Source organism: Euprymna scolopes, chromosome 41, assembly GCF_053919585.1.
Source record: "Euprymna scolopes isolate OS-2025 chromosome 41, ASM5391958v1, whole genome shotgun sequence".
In the NCBI taxonomy this organism is placed as follows: Eukaryota; Metazoa; Mollusca; class Cephalopoda; order Sepiida; family Sepiolidae; genus Euprymna; species Euprymna scolopes.
In genome coordinates this window covers 3,937,332-3,955,816 of record NC_136522.1, presented here as the reverse complement: position 1 = coordinate 3,955,816, position 18,485 = coordinate 3,937,332, and the positions used below count along the sequence as shown (strand labels likewise).

General features: G+C 34.4%; 1 protein-coding gene across 2 annotated transcripts in view; it reads left to right on the top strand.

Moving 5' to 3' along the window:
* LOC145266309 (cytochrome P450 4V2-like) overlaps positions 1-18,485 on the top strand; it is a 76,862-nt gene that overhangs the window by 33,209 nt on the left and 25,168 nt on the right. For both annotated transcript variants that reach the window (XM_080121863.1, XM_080121864.1), the window contains 2 exons: positions 3,747-3,816; positions 7,211-7,337. In XM_080121863.1, coding sequence (XP_079977989.1) covers positions 3,747-3,816; positions 7,211-7,337 — 197 coding nt within the window. The remainder of the gene's footprint in view (positions 1-3,746; positions 3,817-7,210; positions 7,338-18,485) is intronic.

Here is an 18,485-nt window from a genome sequence, read left to right as displayed (position 1 = left end):
CGTCTTTCTCTTCTTTCTCTCTCTCTCTCTCTCTCTCACCCACTTACTCTTCCCTCTCTCTCACCCTCTTTCTCTTGACGTCACACCACTGTTAAACTGGGGGGGGGGAAGAGGCAGCTTCAAAACCAACAAAAAAAGTGCACCCATTCCCAGGCATTATCTCCTATAGATGCACATTTTATTAGAACCGCTTGTGTCCTCTTTCCTAACTCTCTCTCTATCACCATATTTCTCTCTCTCTCTCACTCTCTTCTCTCTCTCTCTCACCCTGTTTCTCTTCTCTCTATATTAGCACTTATCAAGGCCAATAGGCAACTCGAGCATCAACTCGACGATGAGAGTTCAAACGTGCACAGTATTCAAATTTATGAAAGAGGATGGAACAACTTTCTCTTCTGCCTCTCTCTCACACCCTTTATCTTCTCTCTCTCTCACCCTGTTTCTCTTCTCTCTATATTAGAACTTATCAAGGCCAATAGGCAACTCGAGCATCAACTCGACCATGAGAGTTCAAATGTGCACAGTATTCAAATTTGGGAAAGAGGATGGAACAACTTTCTCTTCTGCCTCGCTCTCACACTCTTTATCTTCTCTCTCTCTCTACCCCTGTTTCTCTTCTCTCTATATTAGCACTTATCAAGGCCAATAGGCAACTCGGGGATAAACTCGATGATGAGAGTTCAAACGTGCACAGTATTCAAATTTGGGAAAGAGGATGGAACAACTTTCTCTTCTGCCTCTCTCTCACACTCTTTATCTTCTCTCTCTCTCTCACCCTGTTTCTCTTCTCTCTATATTAGCACTTATCAAGGCCAATAGGCAACTCGAGGATCAACTCGACGATGAGAGTTCAAACGTGCACAGTATTCAAATTTGGGAAAGAGGATAGAACAACTTTCTCTTCTGCCTCTCTCTCACACTCTTTATCTTCTCTCTCTCTCTCTCACCCTGTTTCTCTTCTCTCTATATTAGCACTTATCAAGGCCAATAGGCAACTCGAGCATCAACTCGACGATGAGAGTTCAAACGTGCACAGTAGTCAAATTTGGGAAAGAGGATGGAACAACTTTCTCTTCTGCCTCTCTCTCACACTCTTTTTCTTCTCTCTCTCTCTCTCACCCTGAAAGATTCCTCTCCCCTAAGAATAAAACATATGTTCAATATCTGCTTTTGTTTTTTCATTGTTTATATGGTCCCGGGCAACGCCGGGTAGCCCAGCTAGTCTTCTTATAAAAATAATATTTACAAAACTTTAACATGTTTGATATTTAACAGATCATTAATAATAAAATTTGGTACTGAACTTTTCTTCAATGCAGAATTTTGTAAACAGAATAACCCGAGTCAAAATAAAATGAGGTGGCATTCCAATAGAAAAAAAAAATTAAAAGCAAGAAAAACACTTATTTTTTGTGAAAAAAATAAATAAATGAAACAGCCTTCTTTTTTTTTTTTTAAACGAGAAAGCTAAATATTTTGGGTTTCTTTTCTTTTTCTGCTTAAACTATATCCAGTGGTGAGGCCCCAGCTTGCGGGCTTTGGGGAGTGTGGGTCCACCCTTTTGTTGCGATTGCTCCCAGGTCCACTCTGACCCGGAGTGGTAGTACCTGTTAGGGTCCCAACTATGGGTTAAATAGAAACCGACTTGAAAACAAATATGTTCTATCAAAAAAATTTTCTTAAATCTTTGGATTTGGCATTAAATAACCTGAAAAGGGTTGATATGCCATAAAACAAAAACAACCAACCAACCAACTTCTTTTTCTGATTCAACTTTTTATTCAGACAAAAAAATTATCCATTTATTTTTAGCCTAACTCAAACCTACCATACATTTATTGCCTTTGGTAACAATTATGTGACTTTTTTTTTTTTTTTTCCAACCCTATTTTTCTCTCCATCGGAAATTTTTGACAATCACCAATTAACAATTTAATCCATTTACAATTAAACTTGTCACCTCTTTTTCTTGCCTTCTGATTGGATAAGTGCTTCGGCATTTTCTGACTTGATAAAAACCAAACAAAAAGTTGGTCTTGTCTGTTCTTCCGATATTCTTTAATCATACCCCTTCCATTATATCAGAAATATTGCAACATATCTATGTATTATTAATATATTATTATTATTATACTATTATTATATTATTATTATAATTAGCAGGACCATTCTGCAATATATCTATCTTCTATATCTATACTCCTATAAATTCGGTTTCTTTTTAGTGTGTATCGATATTCATATTAAAAATCTTCTTTTCTATTTATTTAAAAAGAAAATACAATTTTCTTATATATGGGTCATGGAATTGAATTCATTTGCCAAAGATCTAACTAATTTGCATATTCTTTTAAACATTCATTTTAATTAATTCCCTATTAGTTGCTTCGGTTTTCTTATGGGATAATCAATAATTAGTTAACTATTAGCTATAATTATATTCATGCAGATATTCTACATGATTTATACTTGCATAATATTTGCTTAAAAAGTCTGTAGTAAACACAAAATTGTTTCTCTATATATTTATGTATATGCATATATTTTTGTTAAGCAAATCTATCTATCTATCTATCTATCTATCTATAAAAGTGAACGTGTCTGCGTGTGTGTCTGTCTGTGTGTCTGTGTACATTTCCCTACGCAATAACTCTGTCAATTTTAAGTCTACAGACTCGAAATTTGATATACAGGGTACTGAGATTTTGGGAAAATCTTTGGGATCGGGTTTAGGCCAGAAATTTGACTGTTAAGAGGTCAAAGTTCAACGATTTGATGTTTGAGAACTCTACCAAATTCCTCCGACAATTTTGGGTCTAAACACTTGAAATTTTAGATATAGGTTCCTTGGACATGGATCTAACTTAATAACTTAAAAAAAAATGACCACTGTTTTTTTTGCTCAACATACACATCCAAATACCTGGGCAATGCCAGGCACCCATGCTAGTCAACTATAATTGAAACCAAAACTCTGCGTTCTTGCGTCGGGTAGATTCCAGGAGAAATTTCCTAATACTTCCTAGATTATAATATCAAACAGACACGGTCTGTTTCAAATTTTTTTTTGATTAAGTTTAAAAAAATTCCCGCCATCGCGTTGTGTCAGCTATTTGTTTGTCTTCTTCATATAAATAAGGGAAACTAATTGAATGCGACCGCCAACTCCCAGCTTTCCAGTTGCTATCAATCCGTAATTTATTTATTGTTGCTATTTCTTCCGATGAGTTAAGGGCAAAACAAATTCACTGATTGATATAATAATTAAGTGATTGATTTTGCGCTACGAAACAGATATTGTCAAGAATTGTAGATGCCAACTGAATTAAAGCAATTAATTATAAGATGAATAGCATCATGAACTTTGGAATATAGTCTTTTGTCATTTATTCATTATATATATATATATATATATATATATATATATATATATATATATATATATATATGTGTATGTATATATAAACCTGACGAATTCTCATGAGTGTGAAACGCAGATTATTCTGTGTAGCTTAATTGACATATATATTTTCATAACTTACTACCTAGCTCTACTTATGTATTGAGCACTGTTGAAGTAAATACTGAAAATTTACGCATAAAATCATATCTTCGTGTATTAATTCATGTGATTAAATGATATATATATATATATATAAAATAAGAGGTAAGTAATTTACCTTTTGAAAAGGATAAAGTCTATAAATCTGAAGCCCAATCTTACTAAATATGTTTTTATTTTGCAGCAACGGCGATGGGGAAAAATTTGAATGCACAAAAAGATTCAGATTCAGAATATGTGAAAGCTTTGCACAAGTAAGCGTCATCATCATCATCATCATCATCATCATCATCATCATCGTCATCGTCATCGTCATCATCGTTGTCATCATTGTTGTCATCATCATCATCATTATCATTGTCATCATAATCATCATCATTATCGTCGTTGTCATCATGATCATCATCATTGTCATCATTATCATCGTTGTCGTCGTAATTATGATCGCCGTTGTTATCATTATCATAAGCATCATCTTGTTCATCCTCATCATCATTATCATCATCGTAACTGACCCTGCTACCTCAACTATTCTGCCTCTACTTACTCAACTACTCACATCCCTTCCCCGTAACATAAAACGTGAAAAATGAAGAAGCATACTCATCAGAAGCCTTAAAAAAAAAATTGAAAATTAATGCAAAAAGTTTGGTGATAAAAAATGGAAAACAACATTTATTTTAAATTAAATTAATTCTTCATTGTTTTTCATTTTTTTCATTTTTTTCATTTTTTTTAATTTAAAAACATTTTCTTCATTTAAAAAAATTTTTTTCATTTTCTTTCATTGTTTTTCATTTTTTTTTCATCTTTTATACGTTTTTTTTATTTTTTTACATTTTTTTACATTGTTTTTCATCTTTTTTAATCGTTTTTTTCATTGTTTTTCATTGTTTTTCATTTTTTTTTTCATCTTTTTTACGTTTTTTTTATTTTTTTACATTTATTTACATTGTTTTTCATCTTTTTTAATCGTTTTTTTCATTGTTTTTCATTGTTTTTCATTTTTTTTTCATTTTTCTTCATTTTTTATCATTGTTTTTCATTTTTTTCCATTTTCTCCAATTTTTTCATTGTTTTTCATTTTTCTCATATGTTTTTCATTTTTGTTTTCATTATTTTTCATTTTTTTCATTGTTTTTTGATTGTTTTTCATTTTTTTTATTCTTTTTTTATTGTTTTTCATTTTTTCATTGTGTTTTCATTGTTTTTTAATTTTTTTCATTGTTTTTCATTTTTTTCATTGTTTTTCATTAAAAATATTTTTTTCATTATTTTTCATTGTTTCTCACTGTTTTTTCATTGTTTTTTCATTGTTTTTCATGTCATTATTTTCATTGTTTTTTTTTCATTGTTTTTCATGTTTTTTAATGTTTTTCATTGTTTTTTTTCATTGTTTTTCATTGTTTTTTTTAATTTTTTCTCATCGTTTTTTTCATTTTTACTGTAGAAGATTTTATTCTCCTTTATAAACCACAGAAAACAAAACAAAAAAAAATGATTACAATATTTAGAAACTAATAGTTTTAGAACACCAGCCATGATTATTTCTTTTACACGAATACTGTGTCCAAAGTTGGAAGCAAATTGACCCCTGTTTGCACAAGCATTAGTCATGATGACCGTAAATTTTTTCTAGAACGAATTTTTCCGGATAATTCTGGTTGCCTCCTTAGGGCTATTATATATTATAGGGATAAAATTGCCCGAAAACGTTTTCCGTTCGTCTGTTCGCACTTTTCTCAATAACCACTGCTTGAATTTTTTTTTCACTGAAAAATCGTATTCTATTTCTGCAAATAAAGAAATAATTTTTATCAATACACATAAACTTATTGACGCATCTTTAAGACGAAGATTTTTTGTTTGAATCATACGACAAAAACAAAATTTTTTATAGTGTCATAATGTTGCATTATTCTTAAGATTAGCCGGATCGCTATTCTTGGGTTGTTTGAATCGATACAATTATGTGTGCCTCCACAATCAGACGTAAACACAAAAAAGTCTCTTGGAATTTAATAACAACATGATTAAAAATACAATGTTTATTCTCCAGTGACAATACTAACAGCAAGAAGAGGTCATAGAGTGACGGTTGTGTGTGTGCAAAATGACAGAGATATAATGTGTCCACTCTCTCTGCCGTGGTCACTTCTTTTCTCGTTGTCTGTTTGTCTCTCTTTCATTGGGACGGATGACGTCAGAACATTCCTCCATGCCTGTTTTATTTATCTCATATTTACTCACTTACAAGAACAGGCAGCTGTTCCTTGACACAGCAAAGCTTTGAGAAAAAAGGAAAGCCTCCACCTCTGCTCAGTTTGTGGATAGGGAGTAACTTGATTGTGGCACTTGTAATCATTGGGTTCACAAGAAGTACAAAAGTGTCGACGTAAGTCATATCTCATATAAGTAACTTGCACTTTGCCAAAGGAAACACTCTCAGGTCATTGGGCCATTTGCGATTGCCTCTGAAGAATCCAAATAATACAGGGTAGAACAATAAACTTATCTAAGGAAAAGAAAACCAAAGATTTATTTTAAAACTTTTATTGAAAAAATCAATTCAGGTAAATTGATTTTGTAGTAGAGCTGACATCTATTTAATGTAACCGCCTTCAGCCTCAATCACCGCCTCGATATGGATCTGGAACTGGGAACATGCCTTTTCCATAAATCCTGGTGGGGGTTCGGTAAATACTCTGTGGATGGCAGCGATTAGGCTGGCTTTGATGTTGTGGGAGGTCATGTTGGTGATGTTCCTGACATACGACCAAACGAAGTAGTTTACCGGGTTCAGGTCAGGGAGTAGGGTGGCAGTAAGAGAAGAGTACAAAGTTGTGGCACTCCTTCTGAAGCCTGGGTCTCTTTGGACTTGTGGGCCAGCGCTGAGTCTTGCTGCCACAACCAGGGTCTACCAGTGGCCACCTGATTGCACCAGGGGATCACCACACTCTTCAACATATCCAGGTGCACTTTAGTGTTGACTTTCAAGACGACTGAGAAGATGTGAGGTGGCATGAGGTGGCCCTTACTTCAAACCACATCAAAGACCATAACCATGAGCTGTGCCCTCAAGCCTTGAACTGTCCAGATTTGCATTTTGAGGGTGCTGGCAATGGTCCTGTTGTCATAAGTCAGATCAATAGAGAGCATGTGTTGTACAGTGGCACATCTCCGATCTCGCTCATTGTACATTGTGTCACTTAAAGACATGATAGAAGTCTTCTGTTGCTCTAGGAATTTGTATACAACTGGCCAACTCGTAGATGGTCTGCAACAAAAAAAAGAAAAACAGTTTTCATCAAGCGGAAATGGTATCATGTCGTCTTTTCTAGGGCGACAATTTTATGTTCCATCTTGTACAAATTAATCAATCCTCATCTCAGAAACATAAAAATCTGCAAATCAATGTTTATTCTATTTTCCTTTTCGCATGAAATTTTGTAAATCGATCCAGTTTCTAAATTAGGGATTGTCATTGAAGGTCATGCAGGTGATCTTTCTACAAAGTAAAAATCTGATCCAATTTTTTTTCATTGTTTTTCACAATTTGTTAGGGATTGTCATTAAAGGTCATGCAGGTGACCCCTCTACAGAGTAAACATTTGGTCTCTATAAATCTGTTTTTGTTTTCCATTTCAGTACGTGTGAGATTTTGGTCGAGCGACAATTTTCTCCTTGGTTATGGCCAGATTTGCTTTTCAACCTCATTGGAAATGGCCGCCAATTCGCTAAATGCACCAAGGTCCTCCATGATTTCACAAAGAATGTAAGTCTTTGACCTGTTTTCGCTTTCAAAAAAAATATTCAGCATCAAATTTAATGAATTTAAAGGCAGATACTACGAAGGCAAAGTTAATGCCAGAAGCTGGGTACGGTTCTGTAGCAGACGGATTTGCAACAAACAGAAACAGGAGTGAATTCTTGCGGCTGGAGATTTTGAATCCACTGAATATAGCACGAAATGAACAAGCAAACTTCTTTTCAACAAAATACACTTTATGTACAAACCCTAGCGTATTAATTTAAAATTTCAGAGGGAAATAGATTCTGATGTATATGAAGTACTAATTTGTAATTTGAATACGATTCTTGGTCTCCACATTCGTAACACAGCATGAAATGAACAATAAAACTAAAAAAGGAATTTATTTCACAGCAGGAAGTTGAAAGTGGGAATTTATTTCACAGCAGGAAGTTGAAAGTAGGAATTTATTTCACAGCAGGAAGTTGAAAGTAGGAATTTATTTCACAGCAGGAAGTTGAAAGTGGGAATTTATTTCACAGCAGGAAGTTGAAAGTAGGAATTTATTTCACAGCAGGAAGTTGAAAGTAGGAATTTATTTCACAGCAGGAAGTTGAAAGTAGGAATTTATTTCACAGCAGGAAGTTGAAAGTAGGAATTTATTTCACAGCAGGAAGTTGAAAGTAGGAATTTATTTCACAGCAGGAAGTTGAAAGTAGGAATTTATTTCACAGCAGGAAGTTGAAAGTAGGAATTTATTTCACAGCAGGAAGTTGAAAGTAGGAATTTATTTCACAGCAGGAAGTTGAAAGTAGGAATTTATTTCACAGTAGGAAGTTGAAAGTAGGAATTTATTTCACAGCAGGAAGTTGAAAGTAGGAATTTATTTCACAGTAGGAAGTTGAAAGTAGGAATTTATTTCACAGCAGGAAGTTGAAAGTAGGAATTTATTTCACAGCAGGAAGTTGAAAGTAGGAATTTATTTCACAGCAGGAAGTTGAAAGTAGGAATTTATTTCACAGCAGGAAGTTGAAAGTAGGAATTTATTTCACAGCAGGAAGTTGAAAGTAGGAATTTATTTCACAGCAGGAAGTTGAAAGTAGGAATTTATTTCACAGCAGGAAGTTGAAAGTAGGAATTTATTTCACAGCAGGAAGTTGAAAGTAGGAATTTATTTCACAGCAGGAAGTTGAAAGTAGGAATGTGGTAGAGAAAGAAGGAATAGAAAGTTCTTTTTAGAGTCTGTGTTGGTCAGTCGGAATATTCTATGCTGATGATACGACCATCTATGGCAACACATCAAAGGCCGTAAATGACAAAGTTCTCTCTGATTCTCTCTCCTCTGATCTTGAGCACGTGGTACAGTGGGGGAAGAGGTGGCTGGTTAGTTTTAATGCATCTAAAACCAAGCTCCTATCTTTACATCATCAACGCTCTGATCCCCATCTGGCATCAATTGAAATGGATGGCTCTCGTCTAGAGGAGGCCCCATGTTCTGATAAGCTTCTGGGTTTGACCTTTACTCCTGATCTGAAATGGAACACGTACATCAAGTCTGTTGCCAAGGTCGCTGGGAAAATGGTGGGATCCTTCTACCGCTCCAGAAGATATCTCACTACTGATGCAATTCTCTATCTATATAAAAGCTAAGTACGTCCAAGGATGGGGTAGTGCTGCCACATCTTGGCAGGAGTTGCTAAAAACAGCCTCTCCTGCCTTGGCAGAGTACAAAATAGATTTCGTAACCGAGTGGGGATGCCCTTTTCTCTTCCCTGCAACCTGTCTCCCACAGAAGAAACATTTGAGCCTATCTTTGGTTTATCGGTATTTCCATAGCAAGTGCTCGTCTGAGCTCCAATCTCTGGTCCCCCCTTGCCAATCTTTCACGATAAACACCCGTCTATCTGAAGCCACTGTCAATAATTTTCTCCACTTTATCTGTGCCAAAATCAAAACGTAGATTCCATGAACAAAGCTTCTTTCTTAGAACTGCACGCCTGTGGAACTCTCTACTGCTTGCCTGTTTCCCTCCTGACTTCAACTTGGATTTCTTCAAGTCCAACATAAACAAATTCCTGATGAACGACCCCCTTAAGTAATGACACTTTATATAATCTCCAATACTAACGAATACTACAACACTATCTCATTGATTACTGTACACACGATAACCTTTAACCCCGAGTTGCTTCTGGGCCTTGATAAGTGGTGACTTCCATGTATAAAAAAACATGAAATGAACAATAAAACTTCTTTTCAACAATAACAATGAAAAAAGGAATTTATTTAACAGCATGTGATAGAGAAAGAAGGAATAGAAAGTTTGTGTTGGCCAGTCGGTATATTCCCTGTGTCATCCCCCAATTAATAGCAGTTGTTTCCAGGTGGAGACCGTCAATGCTAGGTAGAGATGTTCAGTGAGCAGAGGACGAGAGAGGAAAGGTGTTGCTTTGTTGGAGGCCTGGTCCTGACTGATGATTCACTGTAGATCCAAAAAGTAGTTCTTTAGGGGACTGATGAATCAATGCGCCCTGTTATCTGATTGGCCAGTGTGTGGTCGAACAGCTCAATGGGGGGGGGGCATTGATTAACAAGAGAAAATAGGTCTTTAAAGTGACTGCCTTGAGATAAAGAAGTAAATACAGTCCCCAGGTTTCATTGAAACAAACAGACATAAATTAAATCAACCGTTTCGTCGAATAGAAAAAGGAACCAGAGGACGCCAGAAGTGAACTTGGTTTACCTAAATAGGGAATGGAAGTCACTAAACATGAAACGAAATACGAAACCACATGGAAAAAATTTATTTAAAAAAATATTTTAGTTTTAACACTTTTTGTGCTATCGTGAAACAATAAAAAATAATGAACTTTCATTTTTTTTTACATTTCTATTGTATTATTTTTTTAACAATTGTGGTATCACCAAGACAACAGCATATTCTTTTCATTGTTTTGACTCTCGAGTATAAATCCGACACAGTTAGACACAGTAAATCAACCGATAGCTACATCACTTTATATAAAAGCATGCTCGTCTGAGCTCCAATCCCTGCCCCCCCCACGCCAATCTTTTATAAAAAAACACCCGTCTAGCTGAAACCACTGTCAAAAATTTTCCCCACTCTTTATCTGTGCCAAAATCAAAACGTAGATTCCATAAACAAAGCTTCTTTCTTAGAAGTGCACGCCTATGGAACTCTGCTCTGTCTGCCTGTTTCCCACCTGACTACAACCTGGATGTCTTCAAGTCCAACATAAACAAATTCCTGATGAACCGTCCCCTTAAGTAAGACACTTTATAAAATCTCAAAACTAACATACTGTACACGCAATAACCCTTATCCCTGAGTGGCTTCTGGGCCTTGATAAGTGGTGACCACTTTGTAAAAAAAAAAAAAAGATATCAACAGATACGCATTCGAGAGTCAAAACAATGAAAAGAATATGCTGTTGTCCTAGTTATCGCGAAAAAAACTAATGAAAACTTTTATTATTTACATTTCTATTAATGGTGTCTTTTTGAAATAATATGTTTATGTCTTTTACAAGTTTTATCACAGATTTTTGTCATAAATAATGTATTAAGGTTTTTATTAAAACTTCTTGTGTTATAAAAAAATCTTATTTTAAACATTTATATAAAAAATTTCTTTAAATGAATAAACGGAAGTTTGTCATCTATTATATAAATCTCACCTGTCTGTTTAAATGTATGTATGTATGTATGTATGTATGTATGTATGTATGCCTAAAACTTTCTACATAGGCGACAGATTATCACAAGATTGGTATCATTTTGAAGCTCGACCCTTCGGACGACAAATATCGAAAAATTGGCTAAAAATGTTAATTCCTTCACACCCAACTTGGTACTTTTCTACAAAGAAGGGTCGCTTTTTTCGTTGATATTTTCGAAAGTCATCCAATTGACTTAAGTAGTGTATGAAAGTTTTTTTTTTATTAAAACTTCTTGTGCTATGGCACACACAAAAAAACTTTTTTTAAACATTTGTATAAAAAAGTTTCTTTAAATGAATAAATGAAAGTTTGTCATAAATAACGTATTATTTTTTTAATAAAATATTTCCATATAAATATATTTTAAATATTAAAATAAGATTTATAGAAATGTAAAAACTAAAAGTTTATTATTATTTTTTTTTATTGTTTTATGATAAAACACGAAGTGGTTTCATATGGTTTCGTTTTTCGTTTCATGTTTAGTGACTTCCATTCCATATTTAGGTATGGCGTCTTAACTTTGCGTACTGAATTTACGAAATAGATTAATAAAGTATTTTAGAATTTTAGAGTTTTGCAGGAGTTTCTATGGCTACGCATAGTTTAAAAAAATTACTTCGGCAATATTTTACACGATATCCACGCAGATTATATTTCTTAAAGTTTGTTTATTTTTTTCTTTCCAAAATATTTTATTCATACAAAAAAGTAAAAAAAGAAAAACTAAAAAACACTGTATTCTATTTTTCTAAAAAATATATAAAGAAATCGATACTTTTTAAGATATAGTCGGCAAATCGATTTTTTTTAATATGTCGTTTTAATCAAAAACAATATTACGTATTTAATTGTCATGTTGAAAATAGTAACATATCCAAGAATTACGAAAATCCATCAAGTAGTACAACTAATATTTTGTTTTAGTAAAATAAAGTCTATCGCTCGAGACAACAAATATTGCAGGTATGAGTAAGTAATCTAAAATGTTCATTCTAAGTTATGTTGTACGAGCCTTTTCTAGTCTCACACAAAAACACGCGTTCACATCTCAAACTATATTACTTGTCATATACATACGCGCACACGTCCGCACACATACCTATATTAACGTTCGCGTACATACACTCACATTCACGTGTATACACACACACGCTAACATACGCACGTGTACGCACACATGGACAACGTCACTTCCCTTTCAAAGGAAATCCACACATGCGCAAAAGACCACCGGAAACACCTATAAAAGCAAGAGCAATAAGCAGCTTCTCCCTTTTTCAGACCAGCTTCCGAGCTGGGCGGTCTACGGACTGACAGTGTGCCTTTTCGGCCTCACGCCACTTGCTACTATGTGGGACAAAAAACTAACAGACCGTACGTACACTTTATACGCTTTCTCTCACCATGAACTGGATTGACATTCTCACTCTTTCTCTCTCTATATATACAACTTGTCCCTGAGAACACCTCCACATAGCTGACTGTTAACATGGCGCGCAGTTTAACTGATGTCAACCCTCTATCCTTTTCTTTGTCTACACGCTGGACTATCATTCCCATTTTACACTACAGTACTCACTTCTCTTCCCACGCGCGAACAAACGATAGTGACCCGAACGTGAGATGAACACACATTTCCTTTTTCCTTCTACAATACCAGTCCTCTACAAACGATGGTTACACTCGCGCGGACATGAACACATGTTATATCTAAAACATTCATTCTTTCAACAGTAAATAAACGACACGTTTATTCTATCCAGCAATTGAGTTTTTGTTTCCTTCATTCCATTCGTTTCATTATTTTCTTTTGCAACGGGATTAGGATTTATATATCCTAATCCTCTACAATGTCCAATCCGGTAAAAAATTACATTTAACTATAAATAACTTTCTAAGTGCTTCTACACTATTGGGACGAGATTTTGTAGTCGATAAATGGAGTTTTCAGATAAAAACCACGGTTTCAATTGATTTTTTTGTCAATTCTAATAAATTACAATAGTAGTTTCCAAATTATGCATCGAAATTACCTGAATATTACTGAATTATTAAAACAAAAACAAACAAAACAACTTTAATCGTGTTAACAGGTGAAAATTTGGTACAAGTCTATAAATGGGCCACAACAAATAGTAACAAATTACTATGAAAATCTGAAAAAAATCTTTATAATGTACGTACTTGTCACTGCATGAAAATGTCATATTCCAAAAATCACGTAAATCGATCAAGTAGTTTTTTTTTTATTTAAGAAAATCAAATATTATCGGACGTTTAATCGAAGATCCCCCCCCCCCGTCATCTTGTTTGAGAGATAACGCCACTAACGACCCCTGGCGGAAATATCGGTCAACAAGGGCAGTACATGCAGACCATCGAATATTTTATCAATAAAGTACTTTTTTTTTTTTTAAAGAAAATCAAATTTTACGATTTCTAGAGATAATAAATAAATAAATTGACTTCTTTTAATAAAGAGAATGTGGAAAACACTAGTTTTTTTTTGTTCGTCTGAAAACAGACTTTTATAAGCGAAGTACTTTTTTTTTTTTAAGAAAAAATTTTACGATTTTTAGGGATAATAAATAAATAAATTGACTTCTTTTAATAAAGAGAATAATGTGCCTTTGGGTTTGTATTACTGTACACATAGATTCGAAAAAGTTGTCAAAAAGCAAATATATAACAAATAAATGTTATCAAAGGCAAGATAAGTTATTTTTCTACCAAACTGGATACATTTTATAGCTTTTTTTATTTAATGTAAAATGTTTATTCAGCTCGAAAAACATACAGTGTTTACCGATGTAATGGAAAATGATTTTCTTCAAAAAAAAAAAAAAAGTACTTGATTGATAAAATATTCGATGGTCTGCATGTACTGCCCTTGTTGACCCATATTTCCGCCAGGGGTCGTTAGTGGCGTTATCTCTCAAACAAGATGGCGGGGGGGGGGCAAATCTTCGATTAAACGTCTGATAATATTTGATTTTCTTAAATTAAAAATAAAACTACTTGATCGATTTAGGTGATTTTTGGAATATGACATTTTCATGCAGTGACAAGTACGTACATTATAAAGATTTTTTTCAGATTTTTATAGTAACAAAGATTACTTGTGGACCATTTTATAGACTTGCACCCAAAATTTGCCGTCGTCTTGTTTTCATAAAATGAAACGAAACGCAACCATGAGTAAGGGAAGTAACTCTACATTTTTATTGTGCCGACAAACAACAAAATAAACATAACATAAATACAGTGTTTCTGGGTTTGGTTATTTTTTCATAATTAAATAACGTAAAAATAACATATATACAAGTTTTTTGCGACTGTTCAATCGTTTTTTTTTCTTTTATCAACTAAGTACTGCAGAAAAAAATACGGATTTTATTCGAGCAAAAAAATTAAATATCGCACGGTCACGGATTCAATTTCCTCAGGCCCACTTGGTAAATTCCCAAACCTTTTTTCTGAGTTTTCCAAGAATTATCGGGAGTAAATTGCCTCCCTTTTGAACTTTCCTGTGTTGGCCCTCGGGACAAGATCAAAGTGTAGTATCTGTTCTCCATTGCTGCACTTCTATTTCTTGTTCTCTTTCGGTGGAGGAGAAATCCTTCACGACTGAGACAATTTTTATTTTTGTACCTTTTCTCCACGTTAAAAAACGACCCTGGTGTCTAACTCTGTCCCGTGGGGAGGCATAGTAAATAGGTACACGATCGTGTTCTTCAAATTTTATTTTCGGTATTTTTATTTTTTTTTTTGCGACCTGCCCCAGCGTAGTATAAGCACCCCCAACCACCCTATGTTAAGAACGACTTTCGGAATAAACACCCCCAACCTCCTTATGTTAAGAACGGATTTCGAGATTGGGGGGGGGGGTTATTCCGAAACCCCTTCTTAACATGGGGAGGTTGGGGTGTTTATAATACGCTGCGGCACGTTGTAAAAATTTACCCTATTTTCTTTAATAAAAATTTGGGTTTATATTACTGTACACATAGATTCAAAAAAGTTGTCAAAAAACAAATATATATCAAATAAATGTTACCAAAGGCAAGATAAGTTACTTTTCTACCTAACTGGATAATTATTTTAGCGTTTTTATTTAATGTAAAATGTTTATTTAGCTCGAAAAACATACAGTGTTTACCGATGTATTGGAAAATTAAAACTGGCGCCGGCCGCTGGACTCTGTTGAACATAGTAAGTTTAGGAAAATTAGTTAAAAATAAAAAAAAACTATACAAAATAATGTAAAAAACCCCCACCGAATATATGTCAGCCTATGTCACGGTAACATATATTTAGTGAGTTTCTAGCAGTATTTTGTCTAGTTTTTTTTATTTTTATTTTTAACCCATGTTCCCAAACTTACCGTGTTTAACAGAGCGTCCAGCGCCAGCGCCATTTTTAATTTTCCAATACATTGGTAAACACTGTATGTTTTTTGAACTGAATAAACATGTTACATAGAATAAAACCCCTAAAAATTTATTCATTTAGGCGGAAAAGTAACTTATTTTGCCTTTGATAACTTTTATTTGTTATATATTAAAAATAAAATATTTCCTTAGTAAGTACAAGTTATCTCCCTTAAGTAAAGACCAAATTCCAAACTAGCGCCATTTGCTTTTACTTAAACAAGATATTTTAAAAGAATCGAGCTGTCGAATCTATCTTAACAAGCACCTTTTAAACTTTTTTCTTTTATTAAAAATTTGAAATTTTTTCATATGAATAAAATGTCCACCAACTCAAAAGCATAATTGAAGGAATCGATTTTATTTCTTTTTTTTACTTTTTAAATTATTCGAAATGAATTGCCTACAAAGGGAAATAACTATCAGCTCTTAGTAAGAAGTTGCGTCCCTTGAATTGTACACCATCAATCTATATACACCTACAAAGTTGATACGACATAATCACGTTGACACACAGGTTCCCGTTAGATCACAGAAGTTAAGCAACGTTGAGCCTGGTCAGTACTAAATGGGTGACCATTTGGGACTTCCAAGTGCTGTATGTGCTCTCTGCTTATCTCGGCATTTTTTTCCAGTCGTCCTGGACTTCTTGCCACTGGACTCAAGAAGTGCCGATTCAGGAGAGGTGTGGTTGGGATTGCGCAACCCTTGCCTCATAATTTCACGTGCAGCTACCCTTACTGAGGGTGTCCATTGTACGAGAGTGCTCACCCCCTAAAAATACGTGTTTTTCGCCTTTGTTTAAGTGTTTTTCTGACGATTATTATAGATTACAGACTTACATATCATATTAACAGAAAAAAAATTTTGAAAAAAAAAAAAAAAAAAATTAATGACTTTTAAGAAGGGGGTTCACTTTCACGTTATAACGTTCTAACCACGTGACACATCGGTAAAAGAAATGGACAGTAAGTCAGGTAGCAATGAAGTAGAATATTATAACGAGAAAGTGAACCCCCTTCTTAAAAGTTATTAATTTTTTTTTTTTTTCTGTTAATGATACTTAATTCTGTAATTTATGATAATCGCCGGGGGAAAAAAGTTTAAAAAATGTGCAAAACACACATTTTTAGGTCCGCCGTCCATTGTTTTTTTTTGAGACTGAACGGAGGCTTCCATAAAGTTGAGTTTTTTGTCGAACGTATATTGATATTAAAAGCCTACTTTCTTCTATTTAAAAATTATTAAAAAAAAACTTCATAATAAACTCAGTCATGGATATGTGAGCGACTACATGAAAGTTAACTAATTTGACTATGTTTTGAAAAACGGACTTTCATTTTTTATGTTTTCTTATTCTATGATTGATTGAAAATGCAATGAAAACATGGAAAGTGGAGCTGACAGCTGATGGACAACACATAACAGAAATTAACACACAAAGAGACATCTTCCAAGGAGATTCACTATCATCATTACTTTTCATCATAGCCATGATGCCCCTGAACAATATATTAAGAAAGTGCCAAGCCGGATACAAGTTCTCTAATACAGAGGAAAAAATGAACCACCTGATGTACATGAACGATCTGAAACTTTTTGCAAGGATCGAAAAGGAACTAGAGACATTAATAAACACTACCAAGATTTTTAGCCAGGATATTCAAATGGAGTTTGGCATGGAAAAGTGCGCACTACTAGTGATAAGAAAGGGAAAACTGGAGACGACAGAAGGCATGGAACTACCCAACCAAACGGAGATGAGAGCACTAGAGGAACAAGATGCCTATAAATACTTGGGAGTTCTGGAAGCAGACACCATTAAAACAATAGAAATGAAAGAGAATTAGAAAGGAGTACCTCAGGAGAACAAGAAAACTCCTGGAAACTAAATTATATAGCAGGAACCTAATAAAAGGTATAAGTACATGGGCAGTATCACTAGTAACATATTCTGGACAGTTCATAGAATGGACTAAAGAAGAACTGAGACAACTCGATCAGAAAACTAGGAAACTGATGACCATGCACAATGCACTAAACCCAAACGATGATGTTGACCGACTCTATGTGAAAAGGAAAGACGGCGCAAGAGAACTGGTTTGCATAGAAGACTGTGTGAATGACACAAAAAAAAAGAAATAGAAAAATACATAATGCAAAACACTGAAAGAATAATCATGGCAGCGAGAGACACTGACGTTCTTTTTTCGTATCCTTCACACAGTCTTCTATACAGATCAGTCCTCCCCCATCGTCTTTCCTTTTCACGTAGAGTCTGTCAATATCATCCTTTGGGTGTAGTGCATTATGCATGGTCATGAGTTTCCTGGTTTTCTGGTCGAGCTGTCTCAGTTCTTCTTTTGTCCATCCTATAAACGGTCCAGAGTATTTCACTAGTGACACTGCCTATGTATTTATACCTTTTATTAGGTTTCTGCTATATAATTTCGTTTCCAGGAGTTTTCTTGTTCTCCTGAGGTATTCCTTTCCAATTTTCTCTTTCATTTCTGTTGCTCTGATGGTGTCCGCTTCCAGAATTCTCAAGTATTTATAGTCGTCTTGTTCTCCTAGTGCCCTCATTTCTGTTTGGTTGGATAGTTCCATGCCTTCTGTCGTTTCCAGTTTTCCCTTTCTTATAACTAGTTGTGCGCACTTTTCCATTCCAAATTCCATTTGGATATCTTGGCTGAAGATCCTGGTAGTGTTAATTAGTGTCTCTAGCTCCTTTTCGGTCCTTGCAAAAAGTTTCAGATCGTCCATGTACATCAGGTGGTTAATTTCTTCCTCTCTATTGGGGAACTTGTATCCGGCTTGGCACTTTCTCAGAATACTATTCAAGGGCATCATGGCTATAATAAACAGCAGTGGTGATAGTGAGTCTCCTTGGAAAATACCTCTTTGTATGTTAATTTCTGTTATGTGTTGTCCATCTGCTGTCAGTTCCAGTCTCCATGTTTTCATTGCATTTTCTATTACATTGGTGATCCCGATTATTA